Below are 27,227 nucleotides of genomic sequence, written 5' to 3' on the forward strand. Positions count from 1 at the left end.
GCTTCTATCCGATTAAACCCAAAGTATCTTGCTGTTTTAGTTTCAAACTGTTTTTCTCTTTCTTCAGGGGAGTGTCTTTGATTTTTACTGAGTTTCATTTCAGTCTGCTAGTCGATTTGATCTCTAATGCGTGTTTATATGTCTTATACCAGTTAAACCATTGATTAAATAAACACTAAGAAATACAATTCTTATCATCATTATTGAGTATTATATTGAATTCAGAAGAGGCAACACGTATTTAATGTTGCATCTTATAAAAATCCTAAACTTAATTTCAGAAAAGATTAAGTAAATATGTTCTCATAAATATCTACAATTTGAAGTGGGGGTGGGCCCCATCCCTTGTCGACATCACTGTACATGAACAGGCAAGGTTGCTGTGTGACTGTCAGGTGGGGGTATATCCATTGGTGGAGTGATTACAGGACACCTCGTCCATCCAGCTGGACCTCAGGGACGAATACCTAAGAGTTTTATGGAGAGCAGTCCTGCTATTCCTCACTCAGCCGTGGAGTGACTTGGCTATGTGATGTCTTTTCCTTAGGAACCATGGAGCGCACAACACATCCCAGCGCTGTTTTCAGCCTTCTGTGGCCTCTTGGTTGCACTTTCCTACCATCTGAGCAGGCAGAGCAGCGACCCCTCTGTGCTCCTGTGAGTAACACACCGCGCTGTAACACACACAACTGTGAGCAGCATCGCACTCTTCACTGCTCATGGTGGTTGGACTCGTTTGCTGTTAAACTAGCTGGTCACTGGGCAAGGGTGGGAGAAAGGCAGGACTGATGAGAAACTAATGAAAATCAAGCAAACATTTAACCTTTGCTCTGGTGCTTTTGGAGTAGAACATACAATGCCAGGAACAGATGGCTGCTAGCACCCAAGCGCTGGCTTTGACTTCCCCTCGGGGGAGTTTTGTCAGAAGCTCCAGCCTCAACAAGGATGCTCTCTGGGTCCATTAAGTGGCTTCGCTGCCTGTGTTCTAGGCAGTCACCCTGGGGAGACTAGACGGGCACCTTGGAAAGGAGAGGTTTTGGTTTTGTTCCCTTGCCTTTTGTTCCCAATATGACAAGTGCCCTCTGAGTTTAAAGGGAAGTTTCCACCAAAGTTTAAAAATATATTTAATAATAATCCTTAGTCTTGTGAAAATACTTTCTGTTCTTCCCTTTAATCGTGTCTTTTAAATCTTTGATAAATATGCACTTTGGAACTGAAAACCTTTCATGTGATGCCAGAATTTCAGTTATCAACCAATAGATCACAATTAACTATCAGTTATCTCATGTAATTTGTTCAAACTTATGGAAGATTTTAACTTAAGATAGTGGTAACTGTTTGGGAGCCAAGAACCTGTAATTTTAGGCTGTCAGATACGGCAAGATAAAGGCATGGAAAAATGGAGAAAAGTTAAATATGGTTTGCACAATTTTTTGTGTCAAATATTTTACTAGAATATTGAGTTTTGCTGCCATTTTTGTGTGTGCGAGGATGAAACCCTGGTGGGTGGGCAGAAATAGTCTCCGTGAGCTTAGTTAGCTGTTATCAGTTGGGAAGTACCCATACCTCCTGGGACTTCACTGCTTTAATTAGGATGGAATTTGAAATCAAAACACTAATTTTGTGATCACTTGAATACGTACCTCTTTTCCTTTATTATGAATTATTTAAAGTAGAGACCACTTGCTTTTGTCTTTTGTGAGTGTGAGGTCTAAGGTGAGGTGGTTTTAAAACCCTGTGTGTTTTTCCATTTTCAGGTCCTTTATTCAATGCAGATTGTTTTCTAAATTTTTACATCAAAATCTGGAAGAGTTGGTTGCAGACCCTCTCCCCAAGAAGATGAAAGATTCGGTGGTGAGACATTCATGTTGTATCGTGTATGCAAGGGCGTCGCTTGACATGGTGTGGAACTTGTGGGCACAGCTTAGGTTCTGGATGGGGCTCTGGCTAGACAGCTGTGAGAGTGACTAGTGCAGAAAGAGGGGCTTCGTCTTCTCGCCTTGGCCTAACCTGGCACATGGACTGTTGAGCTGCCTGCCAGGTGTGGACCTTTTAGAGCCTCTCGAAGGCGAATGCTGTACACACATGCACAGGCACTCACCTGGTCCTCCGTTGACACAGTTTGCCTGGATGTTTGAATGAACCAAGTTCAGTCAATTCCGCCCAATGCTTGCACCAAGCAGCAGGCAGGCTGTGCATGAATAAAAGCTTGTCGAATAAACATTCAGCCAAACTGCCTTCCTGATGTGCCCCACATACAATCCACCCCACATCTTCTGCCTCAGCCTTATGCTGAGCCCAGGGCACTCTTGCCGGGGTCTTATGGTTCAAGATTGACATCTGCACAGCCCTGGTGAGGGGCCCTTGAGCTTTAGACTTATGTCTGGGGTGCTGGAGAGGGGAGCAACCATATTGGTTGGAGCACATGAGGGGAGCTGTAAAAGAATGATGCTGTTTCTTTGTTTACCAGGAAAATGGCTTGGGGCAGTTTCAGACATCCTTTGAGCAGGTGTACCTCTTTGGTATCAACTTTCAAACATTAATACTTTGAAAAGCAATGCTTGTGGGTTATATAATCTCCCATTCGCTTGAGTATTGAGCTTGGAGCAGTCTGATGTCTTGAGTCAGGCTTTTCCTGTGTTGTTTAGGAATGACAGATCAAAGGAAGAGCAGTTAACGGTCTATCGATTGCAAGCTCCCCCTGCCAGGAGCCATGTCTCTTGTCTTGGTCTCCACAACACCAGTGCCTCATGTATAGTAGGTGCCTGGCACATTCTATTGACTTTAGATGAGTTAAATTACAATCTGCCATTTCAAGACCACGTGCAGGACTCGTAGCCAACGTGATACCATTTAGAAAAATTCATACTCAGCCCTCTGTGCCTTTGAGTGTGGTCGCAATTCAAACTAAAGCCTTGAGGCTTGTTTGTCACCACGAGGGAATCAAAACACAAATCACTTACTGTGAAGAAGGGCATGGCTCATTAATTTTACATTTTAAAGCAAGGTAGAGGCGGAGCTGTGAGGGCTGGGGAGATGACAGCTAAAGAGAAGGAAGACAATGGACATTCAAACGTGGCATCAACACCTGATCTCTGATATTTATAGCAGGATTCTTACAGAGACGGAGTTAGGCTGACATTCCCAGATCAACTTCCGTACAAGCCATAGAGTGGCCAGTTTCCCATGGATATCGGAGAAAAACTATCCCCCAAAGTGTTCCTTGATTTCATGAATGATGAAGATGCTTTCTCATTTCTTGCAGTAAAAATAATATATGAATTACAATGAAATCCGACAAGAAATTTGCCTTGCAGACGCTGGTATCATTTCATTAAGATAATTAGATGTGATGGTTAGGTGCTGCCTCGCTCAGTGTTCACACGCTCCGAAATGCTTTGTACAATGTAGAGCGTGTAACTTGGAGGTGATTTAATATGATGTGTGTGTTCTTTTCTCCGAAAAGTCTAATTATAATATTTTAATGGGACTCTCAGATTCAGCTTTACCATTTGTGTCATTGTGCAAATATAAAATTTCCCTCCTGTCGTCTCTGATTTTGTTTTTCTATGTCTCTCTCTGGCCTTCTTATTTATTTTTTTCTCTGTCTCTTTGCTTAAATTTCAGTTTGTATGAGAAGCCCCTAGGGAGCCTCATTAGATCAGTTTTCCAGCCCTCCCTCCTGTTCTGATTCATTTGGCCTGTGACGGGGCCTGGGGAGCTGCATATTTACAAGACTGTCCACCCAGGTGATTCTGTTCAGGTGACCCACAGACTGTGCTTTAAGGGACATTGATCTAGAAACAGAGCTCTAGAGCTCTACCAGTGGGCTGATACATTTCCGTGCAAGCAACATAAGTTATGCACACAAAATTTATTACCAAAATTCAATGGTTAATAAAAATATAAACTTTCCACTAGTGGTTTGCCAGGTTGATCTTTTTCCATAAGACTTATTCGCGTGGTCTTTCAGTTTTTACCCTCACTCATCTTCATCATTTTCAACACTCTTTCCATCACATTCAGACTTGTTACTTTTATTCTATCTATTTTTCTCAGTTCCTAGAGACAAAAAACAAACAAACAAATGCCAAAACATGAATGCCACAATGAATTTAAAACGTTCGATATACTAAGAGCTAATATATTTACTAGTTAAACATGCATGGATTCACCATTAAAATAGGGAACAAAATATTAATATTAATTAAATGTTGTTTTAGAAGTTCTGGCTAGTGTAAGTCCTGAAAGAGAAAAAAATGCATATTACATTATTACATACATATAGATGCACAAGAAAGTTTATTGAAATTGACTATGATTAATAAGAGAATTCATAAATACCACCAAGGACAAGGAAATTTAGAAAAGCAAGAGAAATCTAACGTATCAGAAATAACTTTAGAAAATATAATGAAAACGTCTAACTCACAATAGCAGCAAAATATATGAGTTGATAATAGGAATTATTTTAACAAGTAGTGTCAGAAATAAAGAAAACTACAGCAGTCTATTAAAATGTAATTGAAATTCTGAATAAGTGATGATATATAGACATAACCTGATTTTGGATAGGAAGGCTGAGATTTATTAAATGCCAATTCTTTCTAATAAATTTATAGGTTTAATATGTTCAAAACAATTCCAAAGAAATTATATTCACAACTTGGAGAAATGATTCCAAGGTTCATTTAGAAGAATAGCAGTTAATAATAGCTTAAAGAATCTGAAAAAGAAGAATGAGAAGGAGGAACTTAGCACTTCAAGATTTAAGAGTATATCATAAAGATTGAGTAATCAGAAAAAAATATGAGACTCATCCAAGATTAGAGAATGGGATTAGTGAATTAGTAAAACATAGAAAGGAGACAGATTATTTGTATAAGCGTATTATGTGAAAATTAAATGTCACAATCAAGAATTGATTATTCAATATATGGCATTGAAGTAATTGTTTAGCAATGGGAGGGAAAGAAGAATTGTATGTGCTAATCCCTCATCAGACACCAATGTAAGTGAGAGAGAGAAAGAGAAAGAGAGAGATCAAGTGAGAGTTTTCCATCTCTGCTATGATGGCAATGTAAATTATTATAACCAAACTCTCTGCTGATTCAAACTGAAAATTCTGAATAAAATGCAAGAAAAATCCTCCTTAAACGTGACAAAATAATAAAGAATTACCAAGTCGAAATTTGAGTGGATAAGGGAACCTGGAGGAACCAGAGCTGGAAGGTTCTTTTGCCCCAAGGGCAACTGCCCACCCAGGGGACCTTGAGCCTCAGTGTTCAACCCTCAAACTATGGGGAAGAAAAATTAAAGCCCAAGCCTGCCAAGGTGGGTGTCTAGTGGGAGACCATCTGCTCATCAAGCTGAGACACTAAAGGGCCCACTCTCAGTGGGAGGATGAACCAAAAGAAATCAGCTCCATCTCCTCAGTGCCAGGGGCATGCAAGCAAACTCGTTCAGTCATGAGTATAACAACAACAACAAAAGAATCCTTGAGATCTTGTAGCTTTCCGTGGATTTTCAGTCCGAATTCTAACATCTGAGTAGCAGAAAACCACTAATTTATGAATATAGTTTAAAGTGGCCCCCAACTGGAAATACTGCATGGCCAAAACAAACATGAATCTTCTCTGGAGAATTCCTTTCTCCTGGATCTCCAAGTGTTCACCGAACCAATTTTCTAAGGGAAGTGAGCAGCTTTCAATAAAAATTTAAAACTACACAAGGAAACAAGGAACCAGCAGAAACAGGTCTGCAAATACTTCAGATATTGGAACAATCAGACACAGATTTTAAAGCAACTATACTTAGTATATTTAAAGAAGTAAAAGGCTTAAAAATTTACAGACAATAGAAAATATTTTAAATAACCCAGCATGTTTGAAAGAGAACCAAATAGACCTTCCTAAATAAAAAACAAAAATAAATGAAGCAGTTGAAGTAAAAAAAAACATGCATGGGAGATTAGCTACCTCTGAAGAGAGAATTAGTGAACTGAAAGATAAAGACAGAAGGAAGTGTCCAGCACGCAACACTGATAGACAAAAATTAGGGAATATGAAAGAGAGCTGAAGACATGCGAAGGATAGAGTAAGAAGATCTAACATATATCTAATCAGATTTCCAGAAAAAAAGGGAGAGACTAGAGCATAATCCATATTTGATGAGATAATATCTGAGAATTTACCAGAATTGATGAAAAACACTGATCTAGAGATTCAAGAATCCCAGTGAATCACAAGCAGGATAAATTAAAGAAGAAAGAATCCATACTGGATGAACCGTAGTGAAACTATAGTACACCGAAGACACAGACCATCTTAAAGCAGTTAAACAAAATGAACAGATTACATTCAAATAAATGGCAGACTGAAAGATCCCTTGTCAAAAGCAATCATAGAAGCTGGAAGATATTTTTTTGATGTATTTAAAGTTCTGTGAAGAAAAAGTAACTGCCAAGCTAGAATTCTATGCCCAGTGAAAATATCTTTCAAGAATGAGGGAAAAAGAAAAATATTTTAGTTTGATGTAGTCTCCTTTGTTGATTTTTTCTTTTTTTTCCCTTGCTGGAGGAGACATATTCAGAAAGATACTGCTAAGACCGATGTCAAAGAGCATACTGCCTGTTTTTTTCTAAGAATTTTATGGTTTTAGGTCTTACATTCAAGTCTTTAACCCATTTTGAGTTAATTTTTGTGTTTGGTGTAAGATAATGGTCTACTTTCATTCTTTTGCATGTGGCTGTCCAGTTTTCCCAGCACCACTTGTTGAAGAGACTTTCCTTCCTCCATTGTATGTTCTTGGCTCCTTTGTTGAAAGTTAGTTGTCTGTAGATGTGTGGGTTTATTTCTGGGCTCTTGATTCTGTTCCATTTTTTTTAAATTGAGGTAACACTTATTTATAACACTGTATAAATTTCAGGCGTGCATCATTATATTTCACCTTCTGTATAGACTACATCGTGTTCACCAAAAGTCTAGTTGCCGTCTGTCACCACACGTGTGCCCTTTTACCCCTTTTGCCCTCCCCACCCCACTTCCCTTCTGGTAACCACCAGTCTATTCACTGTATCTATGTGTGTGTCTGCTTGTTTGTTTATCTTCCACATATGAGTGAAATCATACGGTATTAGTCTTTCTCCATCTGACTTATTTCACTTAGCATAATACCCTCCAAGTCCATCTATGTTGTTGCAAATGGCAAGATTTCATCTTTTTTTATGGCTGAGTGGTTACTTCAGTTAAAAAAATTTTTTTTAAATACTCTATTTCAAATAAAAAATTAAAAAAATATTTTAGACAAAAGCTGAGAGACTCTCACTAAAGGTAATTCTGAAGGATATTCTTCAACAGAACGTGATCTCAGATGGAAAGTCTAATTTACAAGAAAGAACAAAGAGAAAAGAAAGTCAGATACATTTCTAACAGTAAATCTAAACAAACATTCACTGTATAAAACTTTAATAAAAGTGTATGGTTGGCTTAAAAAATGTAAGGTGAAATTATAATACATAACTACAGTAACGTACAAGTTTGGATTGAAGGAGAAATGGACCCTAAGACTTGAAAATTCTTAGTAATGTCCAGGAGACAAAGACAGTGACTAACTTTAGGCTATTATAAGTCAAGTACAGATGTTGGAATGTTTAGTGTAACTACTAAAGGAATAGAAACAAAGCATATAACTTTCAACCTTGTACAGAGGGAAAAATGGAATGATAAAAAATGGAAGTTCTTCATGAATAACAAAATATAATAGGACTCCTCTGTCACACTTTACTTAAAAGTCAACTCGAGATGGATTATAAACCGAAATATGAGACAACAAAACCTGAAAGCACTTAGAATCATAATAAAGGAAACTATCTTTGTCAGAGTGTGAAAGAATTTTTTAAAATAACACAAAAATTCAAATTCATTAAAATTGTGACCTTTACTTTGTCAAAAAATACTAAAAAAGAGACTAAAAAAACAAGCCACAGAATGGGAAATAATTTAAAAAATATGTATAGTTGATAACCAATTTCAAGATGAATATAAAATTCTTATAGATCAATAAGAAAGCCTGGTATCTCAATTAAAAATGGGCAAAAACTTGTACGTGCACTTCACAAAAGAGGAAATATAAATGGCCCAAAACATGAATATATAGGCAAACTAATTAATAATCAGGAAACTCCAAACTAAAACCACATTGAGTTATTTCACACCTACCAGACTAACAAAAATTAAAAGTTCTTACAATATTAAGTGTTGACAAAAGTGTAGAGCAAGAGAACTCTCGTGTCCTGCTGGTGGTAGTGTAAATTAGTATATCCGTTTTGGAAACGGTTTGGTATTATAAAGTTGAAAGTACCTATACACTACAGCCAGCAATTCTACTCCTAGATATTTACCCTGGAGCAAATCTTGCACATGTGGACCAGAATCACATATAAGATTGTTTGTCATAGCATCTATTCATAAGAGCCCCAAACTGAAACCGTTGGAAATTGCACCCATGGTAGACAGAGTAGGCTATAGCAGAAGAAAGACCTGACTAGAGCCATATGCAACGGCATGGGTGAATTTTAACCACATCATGTGAGCAAAGGAAGAAAGACACAAATGAATACATACAGTATGGTGCCATCTATGGGGGAAAAATAGGCAAACTAAATCAAACTGCTTGCAATTGTTTACATAAATAGTAAAATCATTTTTTTTTTTAAAGCAAGGAAATTAGTTTCACCAGAGTCTGAATAGTTGATAGGGACCCCCAAGAAGGGAGAGAGGGGTTCATGATTAGGGAGCCACATATAAGGGGTTTATTAGGTACTAGAAATGCTAGATTTCTTGAATGAGTTGGTCGTTACTGAGGCATTCGCTTTATAATTATTCTTTAAATTGTACATATGTATTTTCTGTATGCATGGCTCACATTTGTAAAAATGTAAAAGAAATTTTCAAAAAAGTGTATGAAATAAAATCAAACATTTATTCAAATCTTAGAGAGGGAATGATTTTCCAGACTTGGAATCTGTAAAATAGAAATAAATAACAAACACACACACAATTAGATTTGAGTACATAAAAATTTTAAACTTCTGTATGTAAAAAAATGGCAATAAAATGGAAATAATTTGGTAAAATATTTGTTGCAAATTTGACAAACGTTAAATATCTTATACCAACAACTTAAAATTTAATTTCTAAAACTCTATAAGCAAATGATATTAATATATATATTTCATTTAGGAACAAAACATTTAGTAAGTAAATGTATGAAATATATTTACCCTTTTTGTAAATAAAGAAATGCAAATTAAAATAAGATGGCATTTTTTTGCCCACTCAATTAGCGCGGGATAAATTAATGATATTGCCACTTGTGACGAGATGTCTTAGACATTGTTTATATTTGTGTAAATTATTAAAGTCATCTAGAAAAGCATAATTTATCAAGGATTTTAAAATATTCATAACTTATGATATAGTAAATCTATTTGTCAGAGTTTTTCTAGAGAATTAATTCAAAATATGAAAAAAAGATTTGATGCATAAAGATAATGATTGCAGCATAATTCATCCTGGTAGAAAATGGAGGGCAACCTAATATTTAGGAGTCAGAGAATGTTTGCACTAACTATAGCTCATTCAGTTTCATTCACTAAATTAATGTTTTGAGTGTCCACCATGGCACTGTTTGTATATGTATGTGTGTGTGTGTGTATGGCCTCACAAGATGGAAAATTATTTAGCCATTAAGTGACTATTAATAAGTGTATACAATAATATATATAATGCTTACAAAAGAAAGTACTGTTGATAAAGGTAGAAAATTATATGCATTTTAAGATTAGACCTTTATAAAATATGCTTAGAAAAACCCATATACATCATGATTATAGCTAGAACCATGGTTCAGCATTTGCAGGCAAAAATACTGGCCTGGAAAACACAAAAATGATAATGTTGTTAGTGTCAGGATGTAATGATTATGAATTATCTTTGCCCTTTTTTCTCTCTGTTCTAGAGTGCAGTGATGTTGTGATGTTATCCTGTAATGGAAACATAAATTAACAATAAAAAATTGCAGAGACCTTCTAAATTTGCATTTTGCTTAGATCTTTTGTACTCTCATTTTTGTAAGATCTAATATTGTATGATTCACTTTTAAGACTTAAGATATTTATCAAAAGAAAACAGAGATTCTAAAACTCTCGTTTAAATAAGTAATTCAACAGAGTCATAGAATTTTTAGCCTTCAAACATGCGAAGGAAGACGGCAGTACCGCTAATTCTCCTTTTATATAACAAAACTAAAACTAAAACAAAACACCCCCCAGAAACTCACAATATGTGTATCTTTTAGAAACAGAGATGTACAATAATATGCATTTAAAGGAGCAAAAAATTATTTAACAAGGAAACCAATCAAAATTATAAGCTTTTTACAATGTTAAAGGCTACATTCACAAGACACAGCAACAATCTTTGAAGCCCAAGTGTTTTTCAAGACTCTTTTTAAAAAATAATATTTTTAAGAATAAAATTTTTGGAGCAGAATAATATCTGCTTTTTGGTGGCTGTAGGGAAAGAGGAAACCAAAATAAAAATCCTTTTTATTTTGTTGATGTTATATTTACAGATATTAAGAGAGTGGTCTATAGTTTCATTAGTTAGCACCAAGGGTGAAAAGCTTAATAATTACCATTTGCCATCTCCTTTTGGCCGTGGGCAGCTGGGAATGGAGGTGGAGGGAGTTGTTTGACTTCTTATTATTGAATTGTAAAGTTCTGTGTATATTATAGATAAAAGTCCTTTGTTGGATATATGTTTTGCAGATATTTTTTACAGTCTTTGGCTTGTCTTTTCATTCTATAACAACATCTTTTGAGGAACAAATGTTTTAAATTTTCATCGAGTCCAGTTTAGTGACTTTTTTCCTGTTACACTTCTGGCTTTTAATGTCCTATTTAAGAAAGCTTTGCCAGACCCAAGGTCACTAAGTTTTCCCCTTATGTTTTCTTTGAGAAATTTGACTTAAACTGCAAGGTTTTTGATGCACATTGAGTTAATTTTTATATGTGATATGAAGTTAAGTGTCATGGTATTTTTGTTGTTGTCTTTTTTCTTGTAGATGGCGATGCAGTTGTTCCAACACCATTTGTTGAAAAAATTATTCTTTCCCTCATTTAGGGGAAAAGCGTTGTTTCATCTCGGCACTTTTGTTTAAAATCAGTTGCATTTATGTGTTGGTGTATTTCTGGACTCTTTATTCAGTTCTGTTGATCTGGATGTGTATTTTGTGCAATACCATCAACACCTGATTACTCTAGCTTGGTAATAAGCCTTGAAATCAGATATTGGACGTCCTCCAACTTTGTTCTTCTTTTTCAAAGTTGTTTTACTATTCTAGGTCTATTGCATTTCCAAATAAATCTTTGAATTAGCTTGTCAATTAGTACAAAAAAAATCCCGTTAGGATTTTGATTGGGAGTCCATTGAATCTTATATAAATCAGTTTGGTAAGAATTGACTCCTTAACAATATTGAATCTTCAAACACATGAACACGGTATATCTTTCCATTTATTTTTTCAGTTTCTTTCCACATGTTTTGTAGTTTTCAGTGTACGTCTTACACATTTTTTGTCAAATATATCCCTAAATATTTTATATTGTTTGATGCTGTTGTAAATGGTAATTTAAGAATTAAGTACGTAAAAAGATGCTCAACATCATTAGCCATTGGAAAATGCAAATTAAAGCCACAATTAGATGCCACTTTACCAAAGTTCCTCTGCCTCAGACTATTGACGTTCTGGGCCTGATAATTCTCTGTCATCAGGGATTGTCTTGTACTTTGTAGGATGTTTAGCTGCATCCCTGACCTCTACCCACCAGATGCTAGCATCACTCCTCCCTCTCCCGGAAACATAACAATCAAAAATGTCTCCAGACATTGCCAAATATCACTTGAGAGGTAACATGTCCCTGGTTGAGAACCACTGCACTGCGCAACCACTAGAATGGCTAAAATAAAAAATACTGACTACACCAAGTGTTGACAAGGATGTGGAGCAATTGGAACTCTCACATACTGCCAGTGAGAATGTAAAATCGTTACAATGACTTCGGAAAACTGTGTGGCAGTTTCTTAAAATGTTAAGCCTAAACCCACTGTATGATCCAGCCATTCTACTAATAGATATTTACAAAAGAGAAACAAAAGCACATGTCCAGAGACACATCCATGAGTATTCATAGTAGCTTTATTTGTAATAGCCAAAAACTGGGAAAAACTCAAATGTCTATCCAGAAGTGCATGTGTTAACACACTGTGGTATATCCATGGCAAGGAATATTACACAGCAATAAAAAGGAAGGAACTATTGATACAGACATAGTATGAATTAATCTTGGAATAATTACCCTGAGTGAAAGAAACCAGACCAGAAAAGAATACATCTTCTATAATTCCATTTATATAACATTCAAGGAAATGAAAACAGGCTGTAGTGATGGAGCAGATCCGTGGTTGCCTGAGGACAGAGTGAGGAGATAAGGGGGAGATAGATTAGAAAAGGTCAGGAGAGGAAACTTTAGGGCATGATGGATGTGCTAATTATCTTAATTATGGTGATGATTTCATGGGGAGATACATATGTCAAAACTCCTCAAATTGTACACTTTATATATATGCAGGTTTTTTGTACGTCAATTATACCTCAGTAGAGCTGTTTAAAAATTACAGTACTGAAAAGAAGTGGGCAGAAAGAAAATTTTAATAAATAAATACCACATGTAATGGTTTGTATTTACAAGGGGTACTCATGACACTGACAAAAATTAGTGGAATCAGTTTACATCATCCAACTGTGAAAAAAAAAATTAACGAAAATTTGAGCTCGTTCTCCCTCTTGCCAGAAATGTCACCCTCCTCCCCCCAGCACGTGCCCTGGTGGCCCACTATTTTGCCTTTAGACAAGGAGGACTGGTCAATTAAAGATGACAATTTTAAATTAGAATATTTGGGAAAATGTTTATCTTCCTTTTGGATATGTATTCAGTAATTTTTAAATGACGTAAAACCATGTCAAGGAAAAATAGGAAAGAAAAATTAACCTATCTCCACAGCCTAAAGACACAGTGAGTTACAGAACTTTCCTCTGGGAAGGTCTGACCTTTTCCAAGTGTTTGGAATGAAAGGAGATACTTGAATTTTGGCCATTTACTAATAGTAAATTTTTGTTGAAAACCTCTTATCACAAAAATTTTATAGATTCAGAATTAAAAACCAGTGATTTTCCCTGCTCAAAAATCAGATTACCATTATTAAGAATATATCTGGAATTTAGTTTATCACTATGTGATTCCTCCCATATTGAGTACTTTTATGTGAATTGTATACTTTTCTGATAGGAAATTCAAAACAGCTTTAGCAGATAATTGATAAATTGATGTTGAGAATGTACTCTTCACTGTGTTATTAATTACTCTAACCAAGCCATGTTGATTTTTTCATCAGATTGTTCAGGTCATTCTTACTCTAAACTGTTCTTATGATTTCTTCCTATCACTTGGGATATTAATTCAGTCAGAAAACCAGCAGCATGACTTGCAAGAAACTCTACATTTTAATTTTAAAAACAAGAAAAGAAAAAAAGCAGGGGGACGTAGGGCAATGGAGATATATATTCTCTACAATTTTTTGGCAGATAACATTCAAAACAATTATTTAAGAGGCATAATTCCTTTCGGATATGAGATATTGATATATTTATATTGATGGTTTCAGAGTTTTCAGGTAATACTGTGATAGCTTAAAATGTTCAATAATTGTGTACTGCAGCTAGTTGGCCTCTGTAGAAAGAAAACAACTGGTACTCCCTTACATCCCTTTCCGATCCGTCAGTCAGCAACATTGTGCCCCATTTGGGCTAACAGGCCTTCTCAGTGCACCGGCAGTGTGAATAACATTCTTTGGTCTAACTTTGCTGTTTTCCCTAACCCCCTCTCACACCACAATTTTGTGTGATGGAAAATTATTAGCAAGTTACTGACATTTCATTTTCTGCATGTGAGTACATAATACAGGTATATATTTAAATTATTTGGAAATGGACTTTACTGTATCTGAGTGGTGAATTAAAACGTAAAATCTATTTTGGTCCAAAGAAATAAGAAAATGTGTAAGAGGCTTCTGTCTGGCATACCCAGGTTGTTTACAAGTTAAAATATAGGCTACCCTGAAGCCAAGCGGAGATTATTAGCACGTCCCCTACTCTTTGCCTTCGTCTCGCTGATATTCCCCAAACAGGAGTAGAGAATAGTCCCTCCAGTGTGTGCCACTGGGAATCTGTCAAGTAAGTGATGGGCTGAAGAGTAGTTTATCCAGGGTCAATATCCTGTCACCTGATTTACTTGGTGACATAGAGGTGCTGAGAGAAACAAAGAAGAGCAAAAGCTGTACAGTTGTTTTCTCTTTACAGAAGGAGATCTTAAAATCGGATCTCATCATCTGCTCGGTGGCGGCTGTCCTGTCATTTGCGATCAGTGCCAGCACTGTGTTCCTGTCCTTGAGAGTACGTATCCCTTCAAACTTATACTCTCCCCACCTCCTTAATAACAGAGCCCGTGGTGGAGCCCCGGGTACTGACAGGATAGTGGAGCCAGAGCAAGAAAACCAGTGCCAGTTGAGAGGTTTGAGGGATGTGTCCACGTGCTGTTATGAGTTATGTCCATGATGAGGTTTGGTCCACATCGCAGATTTGGTTCAGGCATTTCCCTCTTTCTCTTTCCCCATCTGGGAGATTGTTTTGTTTGCCAGAACAATAGCACATCTCGCGGAATCCCGTGAGGACGGTCAGTAGTGATGAGACAGGCTGACGGCACGCTACTCTGAGCAGAGAAGGGAGGCGTTACCGTATCAGGAGTGAGACGGGGGTCACAGAGCCAAAAAGATTATTGGAACACACTTTTCAGTTAGAAGAACAAAAGTAGCAAGCTTTAGATGGGGTTTCTGGCTGAAGATTCCAACAGGCAGTTGCCGTCTCTATATAAAAATGTTATATGTTTATGGACTCTCCTTTCAACGAGGAAAAGTCTATTAGCTAAATTCATTATTCTCTGCCTCCTCTTTTAAGGAAAAACAAAACCAGGATATTCCAATGGGCAGAATTCCCTTGGCCTCTGTGCCTCCAAAGGCCAATTCTCCACCCCCTGTTAGTGGTTTTCAGCACAGTCACTGGTTTCCTGCCAGATGGAAGATGTTTTCAGAGGCCTGAATCAAAAACTGAGTTTGGCTATCTATTCTTTAAGAGGAAAAAGGGAGAGGACAATAGTGTCATGTGTTATTCATGGGCATCCCTACCCCCATCCTTCTAAACTAAATAAGATTTTGCCCTCTTTCCCTGCAGCCGTTTCTCAGCATCGTGCTGTTTGCCCTGGCGGGCGCTGTGGGATTTGTGACCCATTACATGCTCCCTCAGCTCCGCAAGCACCATCCGTGGATGTGGATTTCACACCCCGTTCTTAAAAACAAAGAGTACCAGCAACGGGAAGTGAGAGGTTAGTAACATATCCCTCGTGAAAAGAATAACGCAGTGGTCGGCACACTGTAACCCGGAGCATATGCACAACAGTGTGAACGTACTTAATGCCACAGAACTGTACACTTAAAAACGGTTACAATGGGGGGCCAGCCTGGTTGCGTAGTGGTTGAGTTTGTGTGCGCTCTGCTTTGGTGGACAGGGGTTCGCAGCTTCAGATTCTGGGCGGGGAGCTGCGCACCGCTCATCAAGCCATGCTGTGGCGGCAACCCACATGCAAAGTGGAGGAAGATGGGCAGAGATGTTAGCTCAGGGCTAATCTTCCTCAGCAAAAAAAAAAAAAAGAGGAGGATTGGCAATGGATGTTAGCTCAGAGCCAGTCTTCCTCACACACAGACACAAAAATGGTTACAATGGTAGATGTTACGTTATGTATATTCTACCACAATAAAAAAAAGGAGAGTGTGTATCTTGAAATATACAATGTTGTTCCCAGAACAAGAAAGTTGAAGTGGGGTGAATTAGAAGTATGTTTTATAAAAATAGTAATTGGTTATTAGCATTGGGGAAAAATTAATAAACATTAATTTATATCACCTGAAGATTATGCTGTTCCAGCTTACATTGACTGGGGACCAAGAAGAGCGTCATTTGATTGCCCTCCCATCCTCCACAAAATGGGGGAGATGTCACAGAGACTGACTTTTAACCTTTAGGACCCCTGAACCCTTGAATTTTGCTTAACTTGCTTGCTCACCTAGACCTAGACCTGTATGTGATTGACTTAGCCGTTCCTGGGCCGTCTCTGGCCGCGATGGTGTAATAGCCTGGTGATCCTGACAGTGTCAGAACTTCTAGATGAGAAATCTCTCAGGAGTTTCTCTGCTAGGTCTCCCCTTGCTCTGTGATTGAACAGAGGGCAGAAGGATTGATTTATCACCGTTTTCAGACACATCCAAGTTATTGGTCACAGTTTACAGCTGTAGTTTATAACTAGCTAGTGCTGCTAATTCTGCACAGAACTGTCTAGCCTGTTGTAACTTCACCATTGTTATGGGAGTTATCTGGTCATCTCCACCTCCAGGCACAATAGTACATGAGTGGCACCAAGGTTTGCTGACTGGCAGGAATGACCTGGACTCAATCAGGTTTGTCATCAGTAACTTCTGTGGACAGTGTGACAAAAAGAAAAGGGAGGAATATTATTAAAAAAATGAAGAAGCAAAAGAATCGCTTAAGGTGCTGTTAAGAATGGAGAGCATTTCTTCAAGAAATATCTCTGAGTAGGTACGAGGAGCTGCCTTAATATGCAACAGCCAAATCCTGAAAAGTGTGGATTGTTCTGTGGAGAAATATGGCATAGTGGGCCTGCAGCCGCCATAGGGTTAGACGGTGGAGAAGGGTAACTCAGACCGCTCTGCCCTCGGAGACTTGCTCTTCCCACCTCCAAGCGAGGGGCTCGCACAAGGGTCACACTACATAATGTAGTTTTTAAATGCTCTGCTCAATTTCGGGTGCGACTTAAATGCAGATTATCATCAGCATTATAAAAGCTGGAGGAAGACGGCCTCCCAGTAGGTGCAATTTATAATGGCTAGTTCATTTTACAGTCTGCTTGCAGAGAAAGGTCCACCCCAAACAGGTGGAGGAACCTGCGGAAAAGACGGGTTTCTGCAGGACCTTCTGCAGTGTTAAGGCCACATGTCCCTTTCATTTTCTAAACCTTTAGAAAGACTAAGTTTTGGTGAAATTAGTGGAATATTGGGGAGTTTGTTATTTTGGCCTCATTTATTTCTGATGGAGATTTGAAGTAAGATGCTTTGACTTGGGAAACTGCGTATTATATCATCTGTATCTGTGCCTATACCCAGATATTTAAATGCCTTGGGGTGAGGACAGAGAACTGATCAAATTGAAAGGAAAAGAAGACAGATGAGGATTGGGCTCCCCTTCTGCGGCTGTTCAGAGTGCGGGATTCAACACTGTAAGATAAGAATGGGCAGTTTAAAAGTTGGGCATCTGTTTTTTTTTAGTGTGGTTGTTTTCTTCCCTGAATCTAACAGAGCCCAATTTAAATTAGCATCATTAGATATTTTAAACCCACATGGCCCTTTCAGTACAAGAATCAAGAACAAGTGAGGTGAGTGAGTTTGTGTGTTGACTTTTCCTCTCTGAGGGGCGAGTGAGCGGGTGGCGCTGGCTCCTGTCCTGGAGGGGAGGCTGGAGAAGTGCAAGCCTCTTAGCACAGGCTCAAGCAGAGGCTCTGGGGATGTTCTCTCTTGCCTCTATTAGCTGTTTATATGCCAGCTGAAATCTAGCCAAGAGTAATAGATTTGACAAGTTAGGCACATAATGAAAAAGAGATTGCATTTCAAAATTATGTGTTGGAAAATCCAAATTTTTCAAATATAGTGGTATGAACTTCTCAAAGCCCTGTTACCCATTTTGGTATCATCCATGCCCTGAATTTCCTTACCTCTTCTTCCTGGCCTTCTGCCTTTTAGGTATTTCACTCTTCATTTCTTCTACTAGCAAGAAAACATGCACAGGAAGCTCATGCCGATCATACAACTTTTAATGTGAAAACTATGCTCAAATCTTTCTCATAGGATCACAGACTATTATAACTGGAGAAGACAGAAGAGCAGAGCAGGGCTGGCAAGTCGGTGCATACCGCTGGAATGCCCTGGTCCCACGGCACACTCTGCTAGCTTGAGCAGTTCTAAAATTGGGCCGGTGGTGGACACTGCTAACCAATAGGAATTGGCATGTAAGATGAGGCGTATGTGCTGTCTCTGTCTTAGAGTTTATATAATCCTATCCCACCGTTTTACATGGGAGGAAACGGAAGCCTAGAGAAGTCAAGGGATGTAGCTTGTGTCCCACCACGTTTGTGGTCAGTGAGTGACCTGCACCCAGATCATCACACTTACTCCAGCCGAGTGCTCTCTCTGCTGCCCGTGCTGCTCTCAGTCCAGGGGGCAGATCGTGTGCAGTCTGAAAGGGGCTCTTAGGACTGATTCTGCAGGCATCATTACCCAGGTGAGCCACTCCAGTACCGTAGGTCCTGTAAAGTCTAACGTGCCATCGTCTCATGCTGGCTCTCCAAAGCTTTAGTCCCTTTGCCACAATAAATTCTGGGCGTTATTGTGGTTTCTCAAACACACCACGTTCTCTCACTAGCCTCTCTTTGCTGTTTCCTTTGCCTGGGAGCTTTTCCTTAACCTTCACTAGACTCATGCCAGATGGCTCTGCTTAAAAATCAATCCCTCCAGAAGTCCTTCTCTGACCACCTAGACCAGACTAACTTCCAGGCTGCTCCCCTGAACCTCCCTTTCCATTATCTTCTCCAAAGTGACTGTGAGCAACATGTCTGCTTGCTGTGCTGGCCCTCCAATGCTTACTGTGGTGCCGGGCACAGAGGTACATTTACTAAACCACATTTAATTTAAATATCATCAGCCCTCTATTTGCTAGAACAAACTTTAAACTTGGTGCATATACTTTTTCTCAGTTTATTTTTTTTCTGCATACCTCTGATATGTAATTTTATTTGATACATAAAATTACTTAGAGGTACAAAATTAATTTTTTTTAAAGCTTTTCTTTCTTTTTTTTTTTGAGGAAGATTGGCCCTGAGCTAACATCTGTTGCCAATCTTCTTGCTTTTTCCCTTTTTTCTCCCCAAAGCCCCAGTGCATAGTTGTATGTCCTAGTTGTACGTCCTTCCAGTTCTTCTATGTGGGACTCTGCCTCAGCATGGCCTGATAAGCAGTGCATAAGTCTGCACCCGGGATCCGAACCCGTGAACCCCAGGCTGCCAAAGCGGAGTGTGCAAACTTAACCGCTATGCTGCTGGGCCAGCCCCTACAAAATTAATTTTGATAGAAAATTCAGACTATGATAAAATGGAACTGTGTTACAATAGAAGTTGAAGACTGCAAATTGAAACATATTTTTTAGCCAATTCACTTCTTTACTTTTGAGACTAATTTAAGTAAACCTTATTCCATCCTAGCCCTAACAAGATGTTTCACCAATAGTTGAGCTAAATGAATAAAATTCTATTAGTTATAGTACAGCTCAGCAGTCAAATGAACCATGGTGGTAATGTGGGTGTAACTGTTATATTAATGGATATGCATGAAGTTGCCTTTTTTTTTTGCTCTGTTTTCCACCAATTCAAGTGAATCATGCTGAAAATAACAGAGTAGACAGTACTATGAATGGCACCATGTTAGTCCAGTATGGAACTTTTGAGCCTAAATTTTTAAGGAGCATTGAATTTTAGAAAGTAAAACAAATCTATTGTCCTGAATTACGAGGATGATTCTAGACAAATGACTTCATTGTTGGCTCCTATTGTAAAAGAGTAAGAAGTTGGGTCTGTTTGAAAGTTTATCTAAGAACTTTCCAAGGGAATTATGTCATTTTGGAAGGGAATAATGGAGTTTGTCACATTTTCACATAGTCCTCCAAGAAATTTCTATAATATTATCATTCTTGGCTCTTAAGAATCTAAGAAAAATTGAAGTGATCTGATTTGATGACCATACTCTTACTATAAAAGTGAGTTTTAATGGGTTTAAAAGAGATTGAGATAAGGAATAAGTTCAGGGACTTGCCTGGTGGCGTAGTGGTTAAGTTCACACGCTCTGCTTTGGCAGCCCGGGGTTTGCATGTTCCGATCCTGGGCGTGGACCTATGCACTGCTTGTCAAGCCGTGCTGTGGCAGGCGTCCCACGTATAAAGTAGACGAAGATGGGCATGGATGTTAGCTCAGGGCCAATCTTCCTCAGCAAAAAGAGGAGGGTGGGCAACAGATGTTAGCTCAGGGCTAATCTTCTTCTCCAAAAAAAAAAAAAGAAGAATAAATTCATTGTTGGTATTCACTTGTTTACTTATTTATTCACTCAAAAAATGATTATGAATATACTATTATTAAAAAAATAATTATTCGGTTCCTACATGACGCCAAGCCTGTGAACAAGTGAGATAGGATGACTAAAGCACGGTTTCTGTAATCAAAGAGTTTCTGACCTAGGAAGCAAACCTATGGCTCTGCCAGAATAGCTGTGATTGCCACACATACAGTGATGTGGGGTCAGCGCTGTGTGCAGCCTTGCAGAAAATACTGAGAAGTAGAAGGCCCAGACCCTGAGTGAAGAGGTTACGATTAATCTCATGTTCATTGGCTAAGCTTTTCCTGGTTGGATATGTGTATAAAATGGAAAAGATATGGGATTTTATAACTAAATGTTGAATTAATGTTTGGTGCATAGTAGATGTTCAATAATATTGGTTGAATGAACAAATGAATGATTAGTGCTTTGTAAGTTCACTGAAGGAAGAGTTTCCTGTAGGCTGACATGGGCAAAAAAAGCCTTGTGAGGTAAAGGCTGGTTTGAAGGACTCAAGTGTACATGTATATAGTAACATACATACAAACAGGTCATCCCTCTGTGAAAAAATGGTTGCTGACAAAGCTTAAGCTATAATTTTTGGATATATTAGAATAAATTGATAAAGGATTATAGAAATTATTTAAAAATCAATTGAAAGTTTCATTTAAATTATAATTTTAGAAATTCACTATTATAAAATTAATTCACAAATGAGTCCTGAATTTGTAATTCTTAAATGAGAGTTACTTTGCATTTTAACAAATCTTGCCTGTCGATTTGTAGATAGATTGGTTTCTGCATGTGACAGACATGGTTCTGAGAGATATTACTTTTTCTAATGTATTTCCATTTATATCAAAGTAATACATAGTGTTAAACATCAAATAGAACAAGTTGTAATGAAAAGAAGCAGGCCCCTGTCAACTTTGTCTCATCTCTGATTCTCCTTCTCTAGAAAAAATTACTTCCTACTCTTTAGACATTTCTTCTGGTATTTACCATAATTCTTCTAAATAATGTACACATTCTGCTATTTCTTGATATTTCAGATGCCTGTCTGCTGACTTCCTATTATGAAAGATAAGGATTTATCTCTTTTATCTTCCCTCATACATTAACTTTTTCCCTTTCTCCTTCTTCGCAATATAGTTTGAATATTTTTGTTGAACACATACTTTTTTTTTTACTATTAGTCTACTTGTTGTTGACCTCTAGTCTTGTAGTATACCATGATTATATTGCCTTGCTTGGTCAGATTTCTTTTTTTGCATTTGCTAGCTTTTCTAATAGCTATGTAAAATATTGCTCTGTTCAGTTTTCTACACAGATGCTCTGTTGGTTCCATTCCCTCAGATACCCTCCTGGAGCTTGCTGTGGTCGTTCTTTGTTTACTCCCTCATTTTGAGTGAAGCACATCCTCTGGTCACTCCAGGGAAAGGGTGCATAGGAAGGAAACTTTTTGAGACTTCATCTATCTCAAAGTGTTTTTTTTGGGGGGGGGGAGGAAGATCAGCCCTGAGCTAACATCCATGCTAATCCTCTACTTTTTGCTGAGGAAGACTGGCTCTGAGCTAACATCTATTGCCAATCCTCCTCCTTTTTTCCCCCAAAGCCCCAGTAGATAGTTGTATGTCATAGCTGCACATCCTTCTAGTTGCTGTATGTGGGACGCGGCCTCAGCATGGCCGGAGAAGCGGTGCGTTGGTGCACGCCTGGGATCCGAACCTGGGCCGCCAGTAGCAGAGCATGCGCACTTAACCGCTAAGCCACAGGGCCGGCCCTATCTCAAAGTGTTTTCATTCTACTTTGCACTTACTGGATAGTTTGTAGTGTGTAGCTTGCCAGGATGTAAACACTTCTTTCAGAAGTCTAAGGAAATGTTCCATTGTCTTCCAGCTCCCACTGCTGCCATTGAGCAGTCTGATGTCTTTCTGACCCTCTGGTCCTTTATATGTGTCCAGGCTTTTCTCTGCAGGAAGCTTTTGGAAAGTTTAGGAGGGAATTATAGTGTCATGGCCCAGAGAATAGGCTCTGGAACAACACTGAGTGGGCTCAAATTCTGGCTCTGTCACATATTAGTTGTGTTTAACCATCATGATTCAATTTTGTCATCTATAATTGAGGGTTCCTACAACAAAGATTTGTTGGGGGATGAAATTAATCAAGATAATAGATGTAGGACATTGGCATAGTCCTTGGCAGGCAGAATGTACTTAATAAGTGCGTCCTCCTCCTCCTCTTCCCCAAGATTGTGAAATTCAGTAGTTTTTCACTTTGCTTCGTGCCTTGTTTCACCCATTGTGCCAGGCAGTTGGTGGTCCTTTACAATCTGGGTGTACATATCCTACAGTTTTGAAATTTTTTTCAACAGGTGATAGTACTACCTGAATGACCTAGTTCACAGAATTTCCATGATGATTAAATCAAACCCAATAATCTGCATAAAAATTCTTTGAAACGTACATAGTGCTAGATAAAACAATGTGGCACGACAGGCATTGTCTGATTCCAAAATATAAAGGCTATGCTGAGGTCTGTGGGAAGGTCTCATTTTTGTGTGTGATGAGGAGATGCTATAGTTCTGGGAAGAAGAATGTATTCCTTACCCCCTTTTTTTCTCCACATAAAAAGATGCTAGCATCAGGAGGTAGTTAGAGAACTAGGAGACCCTCCAAATCCTCTCTAATTCAAAGTGACTGAAATAATTTGAAGCATGAACTGAACTAGTGCTAGCTGAGTAACATAGTTTCATTTGCTACGATGCTTCTATAGGAAAGTGCATTCCAATGCCAAAGAAGTGGCTTAGAGCTGATGTGTCAGAAAATAGCCTGTCAGTGGGAAGCCTGCCTTATTAATTATTCCTTCTGTTATTATTTTCAGGCACCTTCTCTTCCTCTCGTTTTCTTTCCCTCCCTGCCAAGCACTGCTCCTCCTGTACTCACACTCTGGCTGATCTCCTTCTAGTCCACTGGGAAACTTACCTTTCTGTGTCAGTCTCCACAAGGCTGGAGGTGGCTGCAGGGGATTGGCAGTGGAAACAGATTCACACTGCAGCAGGAAAAAAGAAAAATGGAATCAGTTACCTCTGCTCAAAGGAGAACAAGGCAGAGGGCGGCCTGGAGAAGCAGAGGCCAACCGTAGCCAGCATTAAGAGGGAAAGAGCTTGGGGATGGAGCTCAGTGCTTAGCTGCCAACCCCAGACTCCAGCTCTGCAGCAAGCCATGGGGTATTTACCCAAAGGGGATTCTCATAGACTGCTGGTAATTCTAAAACAATGCAGAAATAAAATGAATTGTCAGTAATTGGAGAAATATAAAAAAACTAACACCAAAAATCAGGCAGTCTTAAAGTGCAGCACACGGTGTAGGCAGCATGGCTCTGCAGCAGCTTAGGGCTTTGTCAACTCAACGTGCATGGGGCGGGCCGAAGGAGGCTGTTTGGAGGAATGATGTCGCTTCTCAGCTACAGGAGGTGAGGCCACTGTGTCCTGACTCAGTCTCCCTGATGTACATTTGTTGAAGACTTATCTGAATTACCTTAACCCTCACAGCACTTTACGATAGGATAATACATGGAGGTGCCAGTGGAAAAGTCGAAGTGGTGTTTTAAAGTACTCTTGTAATTTAAATAACATACCAATCACACTTTACTTGAGGGAGGAATTCTGATTTTGTAAATTTGACATTCACTGAGGACCTGCCACGTCCTAGGCGCTGGGCTAGGTACTGAGAATGCAAATCCGGGCGAGAGTATAGTGCTTGCTCTTGGCGAGATGGTTGTTCTAATACAAAGTATCTTCCTTCATGTGGCCATAGTGGGAAAATTGGACTTTCTCCTAACTCTCTTCATTTGAAAATTTTGACCTAACCTTGTCTATGTGAAAAATTTATAAATGATTTCACTAGTGTTTTCATTTTTAAATACTATGGTTTGGTATTAATTGAGGACCTTTCTACCAAGAGGAGAAAGCACGTTATTCTCCCAAGAGTTTCTCCATGCCTTTGAGGAGATGTGAAGGATGCATTTCTATTCCCACTGAATTAATGAAAAAGATCAGTGGGATGGTTTTGGGAAAATGAGCTCAACATTAAAAAAAATTGAGTTAGACTTTGTATCAAATGAAATTCCAGATGGATTAAAGATTTAAATCTTTTTTTAAAAAAGGAGGAAGAAGAAGAAAGAAAGAACCGGAATAGCACTGCAAGAAAATATAGGTCAAGTTATATAATCTTGGTTGGGGAAGAAGAATATAATTTTCTAAGCATGACCCCAAAGTCAAAAACCACTAAAGAAACAACTAAAAAAAAATATTTCTTGAGAAATGTACAATTTAATATTCTGATTCCCAAATGACACTCTTTCCCACCTTGTATTTCTCTGAGGGGTTTACTATGATGTTGAACCTGAATATTTATTAATTCATTCAAAAATATTTATAGAACCTATCACATGCCAGGGACTGTGCAGAATGCTGGGAAAGCTCTGGGAGCAAGGCCTGCATGGCCTCACACAGGGGTGAACCTTGTGAGAAAGGGGAGTGCATCAGCCGGGAGTAAATCCTGAACCCCTGCAAGGCAGGCAGTGCCCCACCATGGAAGCCCCAGTTTCTCCCCAGACTTTCTTCTTTTTTTTTTTTTTTGAGGAAGATTGGCCCTGTGCTAACATCTGTTGCCAATCTTCCTCTTTTTCTTTTCTCTCCCCAATGCCACAGTACATAGTTGTGTATCGTAGTTATAGAGTTGTAGCTCTTCTATAGGAATGCCACCTTAGCATGGCTCAGTGCGTGGTGAGTAGGTCCGTGCCCAGGATCCGAACCGGCAAACCCCAGGCCGCCAAAGCGGAACACGCGAACTTAACTGCTACGCCACTGGGCCAGCCCAGACTTTATTCTACTAGGTGTCTGGTTTAGCTAATTAAGTTATTAATCAGTCAATTAATCAGTGATGCCGCCTGAATCTACTGAGTGGCTCATGTGGACAGAGTACAGTGCTAAATGCGGACTATAACGGAGAAAGACAGCCCTGGACCCTGGCTGTAGTTGACAGATGGACATTCATCACACAGATTAATATATACATACGGTGTTTGAAATCCAGTGACGGAAAGTGTAGGGGGCTAGGAGGAAGTATAAAGGGATCCTAATTTAGATTTGAGGGAAATAGAAGGGTTTCTTTGAGGAAGTGACATTTAAATTGAGGCCTGAAGGATAAAGAGTGGGTTAGCTGTGGAAGTGGAGGAGAAGGATTCCAGGCAGGAGAAGAAGCCATGGGCATACCCTTCCTTGGCTAATGGGAACGGGAAGGTCATGAGGACCTTGGGTTGATCCTAAGCAGAATTATAGGGCTTTGAGCAGCCAGGTGATGTGATTTGCTTTACATTTAAGAATGATTATGCCCTCAATTCATGCTACTGTTTTGGAAGTAAAGCCTATTTCTAGAGAATAAATCATGACATGTGTACATGTTAGTGCTAAGGACTTTACAGTCTGAGATTTCACCCAGCAAGAAAGATGAGAGTGAGAAATGCTCGTAGGAAAAGACAGTTACCTCTCCTAAGGGAATGCTACCAGCCTGGACGTGGTGGTTCCACTTTGCAGGGTCTCTGCCTTACTTGCCCCACCCAGGGTGACAGGGCCGTTTGAACTGAGCTGCACTCTATTGAAATGCTTGTAAACGCATCTGGCCCCTGTAAAGCAGGAGGCCCTGGATCCTTGCAGCTTAAATAGTAATTCAAGATTTGAAATGGAGAAAATTATCTTCCTAAAGATAAAAACATCCTGAGGATTTTTGATTAACTTTTAATTATTGAGGACTTATTTTAGTAACATAAGCGTCTAAATAAAACACAACCTGAAAAACCTTTGAGAAAATTTAAAAAGTGTTCGGTCATAGTAAGTCATATATAAACTTGTAAATGACATTGTTAGTTTGCATTCTTTTTCTCAAGGGCCTAATATTCCAGGAAAAAGAGAAATAATAATGCTAAACTAATGTCTTTTTATGGTCTCTTTGCATATTCAGGACATTACAGAAAGGCAGTTATAGAATATCGTTGCAAAGATTTTCTTTTTAACTTGACTTTGTATGAACACTGAGAGAGTTTGGGTACTTAAGAAACATATTTATCATGTTATTGCATTTGTAAGCTTTCCTTTTTATTAACTTTTCATGGTCATTCCATAAGAAAGGATTAAGTTTGATCTTTTAGAATTCAGAATTCTGGACCTACACTTCTGTTTTAGCTTCCTCCTACATTATTATTCACTTTTCTATTTGCTCCCCACTCTACTTCCAAATATAAACATTTAGTGTGAGTTCCATTTATCTGTTAAATATTTTCTACAATCTAGAGATTGTAGCATTTCACTGAAATAAATTACTGAACTTGGTAGAAGGATCCTAGAGATATGTAAGAATTAAAGTGAAATTAATTTTCTTTCAATATACAAGATTAGTAGAACCTGAAGTCAAAAGTTTGGAATTGGTGATCTCTGGGATTTGCTCTCTACCGTGTTATTCCTAGATATTTATTTTAACTCCCTTTCCACATTCTTCTCCACCTCTGCTCGGGCTAGATGTTGTACTGAACACCAGCTAGGGAAACTGTGCCTTGGGGTAGATCCTCACCTAAAATGTTTTTCCCTTAATCTACGGTGTATGTACCTTCGCTTGCTGGTGTACGTAGACAGTGTCAAATGCATTCGCTGTCCTCTCATCTAGAGATTCAGAATTAATCAGTGGGAGGCATGTGGGAGCTTCTGTATCACATCAGATGTCAGCTGTT

The 27,227-nt window shown here is 38.6% G+C and overlaps 1 protein-coding gene across 1 annotated transcript in view; it reads left to right on the top strand.

Moving 5' to 3' along the window:
• Nucleotides 1–27,227, top strand: part of PCNX2 (pecanex 2) — a 295,490-nt gene that overhangs the window by 125,482 nt on the left and 142,781 nt on the right. Inside the window, exons 16-19 of the mRNA XM_058543013.1 lie at nucleotides 548–657; nucleotides 1,758–1,854; nucleotides 14,482–14,574; nucleotides 15,409–15,559. Coding sequence (XP_058398996.1) covers nucleotides 548–657; nucleotides 1,758–1,854; nucleotides 14,482–14,574; nucleotides 15,409–15,559 — 451 coding nt within the window. The remainder of the gene's footprint in view (nucleotides 1–547; nucleotides 658–1,757; nucleotides 1,855–14,481; nucleotides 14,575–15,408; nucleotides 15,560–27,227) is intronic.

Source organism: Diceros bicornis, chromosome 6 (assembly GCF_020826845.1).
Source record: "Diceros bicornis minor isolate mBicDic1 chromosome 6, mDicBic1.mat.cur, whole genome shotgun sequence".
In the NCBI taxonomy this organism is placed as follows: domain Eukaryota; kingdom Metazoa; phylum Chordata; class Mammalia; order Perissodactyla; family Rhinocerotidae; genus Diceros; species Diceros bicornis.